Source organism: Sinocyclocheilus rhinocerous, unplaced genomic scaffold (assembly GCF_001515625.1).
Source record: "Sinocyclocheilus rhinocerous isolate Xijiao unplaced genomic scaffold, SAMN03320098_v1.1 scaffold1394, whole genome shotgun sequence".
Classification (NCBI taxonomy): Eukaryota; Metazoa; Chordata; class Actinopteri; order Cypriniformes; family Cyprinidae; genus Sinocyclocheilus; species Sinocyclocheilus rhinocerous.
The window spans coordinates 67,285-78,444 of record NW_015627241.1 but is presented as its reverse complement, the minus strand read 5'-3'; the positions used below and the strand labels follow the sequence as shown (position 1 = coordinate 78,444).

Below are 11,160 nucleotides of genomic sequence, written 5' to 3'. Positions count from 1 at the left end.
TATATATATATCCTAGTGCAGTTCCCACCGCCAAATGATACAGTAGATTTATTTATTTTTCATATATTATGTTACTGGAATAATGGTGTCTGATGTTTTATAATGATTGTATTGCGTTTTTGGGTTCGTTATATTTCTGGAGATCAGTCATTTTTAAAACTTTAAAAAAAAAATTAAATCTTGTGCTGATTTGACAGATTTTTTTACTTTTGGGTAAAACAGTCTTTGAAAATCTTTTTAAGAAGTTTCTTAAGATAAATGTCGAGTGCAGTTCTTAAAAATAAATCTTACTGACAACCAATCAAGACGCTTGATTGACACATAAAGCAACCAACTAAAGTTTTAGTTTTTTTTGTAGTCTGTTAAAAGCATAAAAATGCAACATCAACAGACAAAATGTGACAATATGAATAGAAATAGAAAAAAATAGAAAAAGGCACAGATGTTTCTGAGAACTTGAAGACTTTATTTCTGTCCATAGATATGTTTTCGCTATAGTTACCTGTCTCTCATGTGACAGAAAGACCCACAAAACAGTTGTTAGACTAAAAACCTATTGACTGTAAATCTATTGTTGTCTTTAAAATCTGTACATCAGAGTATATTTGAAAACATTTGGAAAATCCTTTATATAATTTGGTGTTCTCGGTCAAAATTGACCAGCCTTTAAAAAAAAAAAGAAAAAAAAAATTGCTTGTAAATCTCTCATTCTGCTATATTATCACCAAATCTTGGATTCAATTTTTTTGTCAACTCATTCTTTCAATCAGCAAAGGTTTTGTATTTCTTTTTGGAGCTGATTGATCAAAGGCCTCATTGATCTGAGCTCATGCACCTCGGTTTTTGAGTGAATTAAGCATTATTTGTGGATAATTTTGTTAATGTTCTCTCAAAAGCTGCAGTGCATAAGCTCAGATCAATGAAACCTATGATCCGTCAGTTCCAAAAAGAAATGCAAAACCTGTGCTAACTGAAAGAAAACAAATCGATGAAAAGATTTAAGCCAATATTTGGTGATATAGCATAACAAGAAATGTATCAGCAGTTTTACAAATGTAACAAGTTGGTAAAAAAAAAGTACAAAAATCATCAAAAAAATGTTACATTTATTTTTGGGGAAGTTATACCCTGTGTGTCAGTACGTTTGAGTCCAATGAGATGACATTAACATTAAAATCCATTAAAATCCTCTCTGGGTCAAAATGAGAGAAATGCAACATGAGGGCAAAATAACATTTATTATTTATAGTCTAACATTATTCTATTTTAATTCTACTTTATCTATATTTCTTCTTTTTTTATTTATTGGATAAAAGCGTCTGCTAAATGACTAAATGTAAATGTAACATTTGAATGCAATTTCCCTCCTCCTCCTCAGTACGAGTGGTGAAGTCTGTGATTGGTGAGTAAAGATGGACTCTTGTGTAACAGCAGAAACACAAGGCTCATTGAAGTTACGTTAGAAAGCTCATGGCAGCGTTAAATGTCAGGTTGCTGACTCTGAATGCTTCCGACTCTTGGCTGATCAGAGAACAGGTGTTTTCACAGAGAACGGTGTTTCACAGCACAGACATCATAGTGTTTACACAGTTTTCAAAGCTATGAATTCAGCATTTACACTGGCAGATAGTCCATTTGTTTCAGTGTGTGGGGTAATCAGGAGACATGTTATAACACACACACACACAGTGTATTGATCCGAAAACCGATGCAACCGGTTCTTGACTCGAGAACGAGAACCGCTCCAGCAGTGGGCGTGTACGTTCGTTATCCGGCTCGCTGCACACATGCTGCTCTGCTCGTGTTCATCTTCAGTTCTCTCTTCACAGCAGTTCAGTCAGTGTACTGTTTGAGTAAATGAATTACTCCGGGATATTGGTTTATTTAGACTCAGAGGGAGTGTCAGCCACGTTCAAAAAGTGAATAACTTGAGTAATTTGTGGATTAATGCTTACTGGAGACGCGAACCATTTCAAACAATTCAGTCCGATTTGGTGAACTGGTTCTACCGGTTCACTAAGAAGAACCGGTTAAATCGAACGATTCGTTCGCGAACCAGACATCACTATTGAGCAGCAAATCAGCATATTAGAATGATTTCTGAAGCTCATGTGACACTGAAGACTGGAATAATGATGCTGAAAATTCAGCTGCGCATCACAGGAATAAATTACATTTGACAATATATTCACATAGAAAACAGCTATTTTAAATTGTAATAATATTTTTCGAAATAATAATATATTTTAAACTGTACCAACCACAAACTTTTGAATTTTGTGTATATTATATACATTTAATGAATTAGGAACATTTAAGTCATGGGAATGTTTCATTCACTCTCATGAACACACACACACACACGCGCAGGTTCTCCGTTGAGTTCAACCTGTTAAGACTGGTTTGTGTTCTTGTTTGGTGTGTAGTTAATGGGTGTGTGTCCATAGACGAGCTGATCTCACCATCAGATGATTCAAGTTTACTGTACATAAGAAAGTAGCAGAAAAATCATCACTGTGCGTTTGACTTTGTGTTTTTACCAAATAAAAAAATATAAAGAGCCGTATCAGTCCAAAGGTTAAATATAATATCTCTGTCTCTTTCTCTCTCTCTGTGTTTTCCTCTGTAGGAGAGAAGCTGGATTATAAATCATGTGAATCTCTGGAGGAGATCTTTAAGAGGGTGCAGTTTAAAGTGGTGGATCTGGAACAGACAAACTTAGATGAGGATGTGAGTGCTGCTCCTTTTTACCTCATTCGTCTCATTTCCTGACCAGCTTTATGACCGCAGGGTCATTCTTGTTCTTTCTCTTTCCATCTTTAATGGTGTGTTCACACTGTAATAACAGACGGCTACAATAATGTTCTCTTCCATTGTTTGATTCAACTGGACGTGTCAAGAAGCTCTTCGCTGATTGGCTTGCGCGAGAACGTGTCATGCGAATTTTCCGCTCGAGTTGAAATTTTTGAACTTGCGCGGAAGACGCGATTGAGGCGAATATCGTACGTTCGCAGCAAGCGTCTTTGCGTTGACTTTGTATGTAATCTACTCCCGCGAATAATTACATTTGCGCCTGGTGTGAACACACCATAAAACTGCCTGAGCTTCTGTTATGGCGAGTGCAGCGCTCTGATTTCGTTGATCAGTGCCGTTACTCAATGAAAATACTCATCATCTGTTTAGTGTGTTTGGTTGAGGCATGTGTCTCTGTGTGCAGACTACATGTGTGCTGTTCTGATACGGTTTGTGTTTGTCCAACATAAACACAGATATCAGGAGACATTAATTCAGTCTGGTTACTTAAGGTCGCTCCTGGCCTCTGCTAACTGTGCTTGATTTAACGCTATAATCTTGCCATAAGTCATAAGTTGGGTGGATCTCAGCATCTTCCATATAAACAAACACACAACTTAAGGGAGTGTCATGGAAAACTGGATTTTTTTCTCTCTTTTGAAATAAATAAAAGATGTACACATATTCTAACCATTATTATTTATGTATATATTTATTGTTTCATTTCTTTATATTTGTTTACATTTATTTTAATGCAATGGATTTATTGGTTTATTTTTTTTTAATAAAAGATGTACTATGCATTGCACACATTCTAACCATCATTATTTATGTATATATTTGTTTTGTTTATTTATATTTATTTCAATTTATTTTAACGTAATTCATTTTATTTTTAATTATTTTTATTTTTTTAATAAAAGATGTACACATTCTAACCATCACTAGGCCTATTTGTTATTTATGTTATGTTACTATATTTATTTTTGTTTATTTCTTTTATTTATATTTCTTTTAATTTATTTTTAAATTTATTGTATTTTAATTTCTATTTATTTTATTTTATTTTTTATTGAGCATAACTACTGTGCTGGGATCAGTTTCTCCTACCTAAATCCAACTACTCCTTTAAGTGTTATTGGTTGTTTGTTTGGCCACGGCAGGTTTTTGTCCCCCAGCCGCAGTGCTGTAATCGGCATGTTCGTTGTTTTTCTGTGTCTATAAGTATTTGTTGCACTCCTGCTGCTTCTAATCTTCTTTACTTTTAAACCCTCTTTATGAACTGCTTTGTACTTGTTCTTGTTTTTGGCTCCTCCAGAAACATTGAGCCTGTTCCTCCTCCTCTGTGAGCTCTTGTATGCAGTCATTGTGTTTATTGTGTGTGTGTGTGTGTGTGTGTGTGTTCAGGTTGGAGCTCAACACCGTACGCTGCTCCTCAGCAGAGCCCTGACCAATCAAACACGGCTGCGTTTCACTTCTGTCAAAATGTTTAGCATTATTTAAGAAATATGAGAAATCATTTTTATTTTATTTTAGTACTGATTAAATTATTTGACACTTAGTTCTTAAAGGGATAGTTCACCCAAAAAATTTGTTTTTTTCTTTCTGTTAAACTCAAAAGAAGATATTTTGAAGAATGTCAGTAACCAAACAGTTCTGGTTCCACATTACCCACATTCTTTAAAATGTAATGCCTGATAAAGCAGCGTTTGTGAGCGCAGTGCTGCTTTGTGTTCAGCGTTACCGAGGAAATAGTACAGCTATTTTACTGCTCCAAAAGCGCCACCTAGTAAAATTTAAGGGGGTCTGAATACTTTCCGTACCCACTGTATATATATATATATACATACATATATACGTATATTAGGGCAGTCAGTTTAAGGAGTTAATTTAATTAGTTATGGAAAAATAACGTAATTGCAGTATTTTAGCACAGTTAAGGCACCCGTCCCGCCCCAGACCTGTACGTCATCTTATATTTCATACGGTTAACTGTTGACAAACATGATGCAGGGCAACAACCATGTAGTCCATAAATGCAGTTATGTGCCCCTAAAAATCAAGATGATGAGCCAAAAAATGCAGCTGTATGAATTTTGTCTCATATTTTTAAATGAAATTACTTTTGTGGGTAATTTCTCAGCCGAATGTGGTGTGCAGTTAATATGCAATTAATTAGATTAATTAATCACCACGAGTCGACTCTTTCTTTTGAGAGACAATAACTTTATACACGGTGCTCTTTCAGATTTAAAACTTGGCAGGATGTTTTCATTCACTTAGAGCTGTGCTGCATGAAAGGTAATTTTCAAAAATCCATAATAGGGGCACTTTAAATGATCAACATTATCAATTTTGCTGATAAACATGTTTATCTACTCCATGCCTGATTGACATTTTATAGTTTTTAGCAAGTAAAAGGAATTTTAATATAATTGTACAAACGTCCACCTTTAGCTTGTTTATGCTGTGATTTTTATGCTTTAAACGCAAGAGTAACTTGTTTGTAATAATTCAAAATGACACTTACTAGACTGAAGCAAATTTGGGTAACACTTTACTATAAGGGTACATGAATAATCATGTACTAATACCTAAATTAATGCTTAATTCGTCGCCAGATAGTCTGCAGATAAACCAGGCCTTTTAAGTGTTTATGTTAGTCAGTTCAGCTTTCACTACACATCATCCTGTCTTGATTCAACATTCAAATGCGAATTTATATTTTTAGGTCAAACCGTTAAGCTTGAGGAACGGTTTTTGATCAGGTTTTGTGGCAGGAGAGGAATCTAATACATCTAATACATGGTAAGGAAGATTTTTAAGAAAAAAATAGACTATATATATATATATATATATATATGTCTATACATTATAATTGATTATTGTTTGGAAACAAATTTACGTAAACGGTTATGATGTGTGGAGAATTTTTCATGTAAAATATTTAATATTTCAGTAGATTTTTGTTTACACAAGCTCTATCAAGTTATCTAAAATAGCTGTGTGATGTTTGTCACTTGACTGTCATTTTATCTGTGTGTTTGATTGTAGTGCATCGGCAGGATGTTTTCATTCACTTAGAGCTGTGCTGCATGAAAGGTAATTTTCAAAAATCCATAATAGGGGCACTTTAAATGATCAACATTATCAATTTTGCTGATAAACATGTTTATCTACTCCATGCCTGATTGACATTTTATAGTTTTTAGCAAGTAAAAGGAATTTTAATATAATTGTACAAACGTCCACCTTTAGCTTGTTTATGCTGTGATTTTTATGCTTTAAACGCAAGAGTAACTTGTTTGTAATAATTCAAAATGACACTTACTAGACTGAAGCAAATTTGGGTAACACTTTACTATAAGGGTACATGAATAATCATGTACTAATACCTAAATTAATGCTTAATTCGTCATGTACTAATGATTATTAAAGGTGTTAACTAATCATGAACTAATGAAGAGCAGCCCTAATATGGATTCACGCATGAATAACGGCAGCCTTGTTAGTACATGTTTAATAGTTAATGCATTAATTAACATTTATAGGTAAACTAAATCAAACAGCCTCTTTAAGAAGGAATAAGAAGTACTCTGACATTGAAATAAATTGAAATGGTTACCCTTTATTTTAAGGTGTCCTTGTTACAGTGTAATACATTTAAGTACTAACTACATGTACTTACTATATGGTTAGGGTTACTTGCATGTAATTATGTTGAGATCAGCACAGTTTCATCCTGGTGTGGTGTGTGTGTGAGAGGATGTCTTTGGATGGTTTAATATCAGATTACTGACCTGCACAGGAAATGAAAGCAGATGACAGTGAGTGAGTTTGATTGTAGTGCATTTTGTGTGTGTGTGTGTGTGTGTGTGTGTGTGTGTGTGTTGCTTTTTGCCTGTATGTCTGTTTCTTCCTTTTCCTGTCCCATCACTAGCATTAGATGCACTCTCTCTCTCTCGCTCTCTCTCTAGAATGTTTTGTCTCGGCTTGTCTGAGATCACCGTGTGACTGCTTAAAGCATAGTGTAAATCTCTAGTGTAAAGATGCTGGAAACAAAACCATGTTTTCTCTTGAGACTCACATAAAGTATATACATTGACATGTGCACATGTATAGACACGCACACTAATTCTCAGCACTTACAACATCATATGGGACAGTCTGGAGCTCCGTCCAGGATGAAACTAAAAACCCACAACTAATCATTCTCTCACATTTTTTTGAATATTACCATATAGACATGTTACCTTGAAAGAACAATTAATTTAATTTATTAAACTTTTATCATAATTAATTAATTTATAAAATATATATTTTACATATGTACCATGATTACTTCAGTAGTGTTTGGACTCGTCGTTCAACCCGCTGTATTTGCTTTTGCTCGTTTCCTCAGGGTTGGCGTATATATGTGAGGGTCTGAAGGAGCAGAGGAAGGGTTTGGTCACTCTGGTGCTCTGGAACAACCAGCTCACACACAATGGCATGGGATACCTGGCTGCCGCTTTGGTAAACACACACACACACACACACACACACACACGTGTCACAAAAGTTTCCATGAGCAAATCCACATCTTTAGGTCTTATTCAAACCAAGAGCAACGGATTTAGTCCCAGAACTATTCACACCAACTATTTGACGCAAATTCGTTTGTAACAAGTGTGTAAACCTGAAAGAAATAGGGGTTACACTTCATTTTAATGTGTCGCTGTTACAGTGTAATTATGCGATCAAGTACTAAGTGGGGGTGGGGGAAAAAATCGATACAGCATAGTATCGCGATATTTTCCGCGGCAATACTGTATCGATACACGGACGCCAAGTATCGATCTTTTATTATACTATTTGGTAGAATAATAAAATCAATTTCTTTACAATCCACTAGATGGTGGTGTTGAGTTTTTTTCTGGTGAGGTCAGCTGGGTCACCTTTAGCATGCAGGGATGCACCGAAAATATATGCTACATATAATAATAATAATAGTGTTCAGCGCGCATATTTCACTCTCCTCGTCACTGCGCGGTTTGACGCTCCGCTCAATGTTCCGATCTATGAATGTGCGTCCAAAGCATTTTCGGTTTCGGTTTTCGGCCAAGTGCATCCAGAATTTACGGTTTCCGTTTCGGCCCAGAATTTTCATTTCGGTGCATCCCTTGATGTAAGACTACATGTTTTATTTTATTTTATTTTATTTAAATTGAACAGTAACTTTCAAATGCCCCTATTGCTGAAGGGTCTGCACAACTTTTTAGTACAATTTCAAGTTGCACTGTTCAAAATACCTGTAGTAGCACAGCAGTGTGCATACCTGTTTACATTTAATTAAGGTGGACTAGATTAGACTGTAATACAAATAGTTGAGTTTGCCAGGTGCATACAACATTTATGACAGGTTTTCATGAAAGTGTTGGTCAGTTTGTCTGCTTGACAATCCCATTTTGCACTGCAGTGAGATAAACAAACTGAGAAATGTTTCTTTTTAGTTAAAACAGATGTTGTCAAAGTTTTCCTTTGGGGGCATTATTTGAAGTTGGAAAAAGGTAATAAATTGCAATATATCGCAATATATTTAAAATCGCAATAATATTGTATCGTGACACAAGTATCGTGATAATATCGTATCGTGAGGCCTCTGGTGATTCCCACCCCTAGTACTAAGTAATATTAATTAATGACATTAGGGTTTGTTTTAGGGTTAGTTGCACGCAATAATGCATAATTTACTGTTGTTACTAAAGTAATTATGCAACAAGGAAGTTACATAGCATAAATATAATATATGCTTAAATGCTTGAAAATAAACTGATCATTTACTAAGACAAAAATTGTAGTAATGTTGTATTAACTATATGTTGTATTAAAATAATGTTGTCATTTTAATGAGAATTAACAAAAAAAAAAATAGGTCATAATAGGGCTGTATCTAACCATTATTTTTTAATAAAAGACTAATCTGATGATTATTTGGACGATTCAACTATTCTGGTTATTTTTCCAAATTGCCCATTCACAAGCAATTTTTGAAAGAAAATAATTGTTGAATTTTTTTTTTTTATATTTATATTTTATATATATTTTTACTGTTGTATTTGTACTGTTGTATATAGTGCTGCAAGTTAGATACACCTACTATATCAGCATCTCTGCCTCTATCATAAATGTTTTTTGGTGAACAGAATACAAAAATCAACCAACAGGACAGAAGAAAATGTAACGTTTGGTCCATATTAAGAATTATTTTGACTTGAAATCTTTTTATTGTGAATATTCACACTTGAATAGAAAACTTTCTGTGACATTATAAATGTATTTACTGTGACATTTGATTAATTTAATGTGTCCTTGCTGAATAATAAATAAAAAAAAACTCTTACTTGGCAAACTTTTTAATGGTAGTGTATCACTGTTTCCACAAAAAATATAATGTTGTATTTGTACTGTTGTATATAGTGCTGCAAGTTAGATACACCTACTATATCAGCATCTCTGCCTCTATCATAAATGTTTTTTGGTGAACAGAATACAAAAATCAACCAACAGGACAGAAGAAAATGTAACGTTTGGTCCATATTAAGAATTATTTTGACTTGAAATCTTTTTATTGTGAATATTCACACTTGAATAGAAAACTTTCTGTGACATTATAAATGTATTTACTGTGACATTTGATTAATTTAATGTGTCCTTGCTGAATAATAAATAAAAAAAAACTCTTACTTGGCAAACTTTTTAATGGTAGTGTATCACTGTTTCCACAAAAAATATAAAGCAGCACAACTGATGATAATCAGAAATGTTTCTTGAGCAGCAAAGCAGCATATTAGAATGATTTCTGAAGATCATGTGACACTGAAGACTGGAGTAATGATGCTGAAAATTCAGCTGTGCATCACAGGAATAAATTACATTTTAACAGATATTCACATAGAAAACAGTTACTACAAATTATAATAATATTGTACGGTTTTACTGTATTTTTGATCAAGCAAAAGACCGTTCATAGTGAACGGTGGTGTACATACAACAAAACAGTAGCCTCTTATGCCTCTTTGTGTAATGGCCCAAAATACAGAGCATGAGCGCATGAGATGAAGACGAGAGCTCGGCCCCATTCAGTCAGATGGTCATTATGGAGATTGAGAGGATGCTGTGTGTGTCTGCCAGCTGCTGACAGTGCAACGCTCGTGTTTACGTGTGTCCTGCCACCTTTTTGTTAATTAAGGACAAAACGCACACACACACATTCTCACAGTCTTGTGTGTAATGCACTGCAGTCTGTGCTGGTCTTCAAAACAGGCTCTGTGGTTTAAAGCATCGTCTGCGCTTGTATTCACACCCCTCACAGAAAAAGACGGTCAGATCCCTTTTCAGAATAATCATAAACACACTGCTTGTCTTTGATGGAGTTAACGCACTTTCAGTTTCTTCTTCTCTTTTGCTCTCTGTTGCTGTAGCCGTTCACTCAGAGCTTGGAAACACTGAACCTGGGCCATAACGCAGTGGGGAACGAAGGAGTGCACAAACTAAAAGACGGACTCATAGCAAACCGGTCCATCCTCAGGCTGGGTCTGGCCTCCACCAAACTCTCCTGTGAAGGTCAGATCTGAAATGAAGCGTGAAGTTACTGTACATATAAACATAATGAATTTGATGCTGAATTTTGGGCTCAGCTTATGTGAAGCTCATATTATCGGTGTGTTTGTTCGTATGATAGGAGCGGTCGCTATCGCTGAATTCATCGCTGAGAGTCCGAGGATCCTCCGGCTGGACATGCGGGAGAATGAAATCAACAGCGAGAATAAAAGTTACGTCTTCTTTCTTTGCGTGAACATTTGGGCTGCGTTATGCAAATCTTCCCACATAGCGACGTAGACATGTGGGGGCGTGTTAGAACGAGCCGTTTTAGGTAGGTGTGGTTAACTCTTAACTTTTATAAAGAATATCTCTTTGGATTTGAGACTTTAGTCTTTGCAACTTTACAGATCTTCTTTATGCACCAAGAGCTTGTAACACTCCAAAGAGAAAGGAAAAAATGAAATCGCATCATATGACCCCTTTAATATAAGTAGAACTGCCTGTATTTAAAGCTAAAATAGTGTTAGATGTAGTAAGTTCTGTTCATTTATTTGAGTTCTCTGAGACCGATTTAAAACTATATTGCATTCTTCATATATTTAAATGTTTTTGAGATATACGGGTAAATATTGCTGTTTGTTACAGTATAATGTTATATCAGTGCAAATATATTCAAATTAAATGTTCTATATTAATATATTACTAAATCCAAGTGGGAAAAAAACAGTGGAAGTTATATATACACTACCGGTCAAAAGTTTGGGGTCAGTAAGAATTTTTTTT

The 11,160-nt window shown here is 34.8% G+C and overlaps 1 protein-coding gene and 1 long non-coding RNA gene across 2 annotated transcripts in view; both read left to right on the top strand.

The window, feature by feature from the left end:
- Positions 1 to 2,729, top strand: part of LOC107724157 (uncharacterized) — a 10,626-nt gene extending 7,897 nt beyond the window's left edge. The window contains exon 3 of the long non-coding RNA XR_001637999.1: positions 2,630 to 2,729. This is a non-coding gene — a long non-coding RNA (uncharacterized LOC107724157). The remainder of the gene's footprint in view (positions 1 to 2,629) is intronic.
- A 3,553-nt stretch (positions 2,730 to 6,282) lies between these two features.
- Positions 6,283 to 11,160, top strand: part of LOC107724170 (protein phosphatase 1 regulatory subunit 37-like) — a 15,448-nt gene continuing 10,570 nt past the window's right edge. Inside the window, exons 1-4 of the mRNA XM_016532982.1 lie at positions 6,283 to 6,300; positions 7,144 to 7,308; positions 10,257 to 10,398; positions 10,517 to 10,606. Of these exons, the coding sequence (XP_016388468.1) occupies positions 6,283 to 6,300; positions 7,144 to 7,308; positions 10,257 to 10,398; positions 10,517 to 10,606 (415 nt within the window). The remainder of the gene's footprint in view (positions 6,301 to 7,143; positions 7,309 to 10,256; positions 10,399 to 10,516; positions 10,607 to 11,160) is intronic.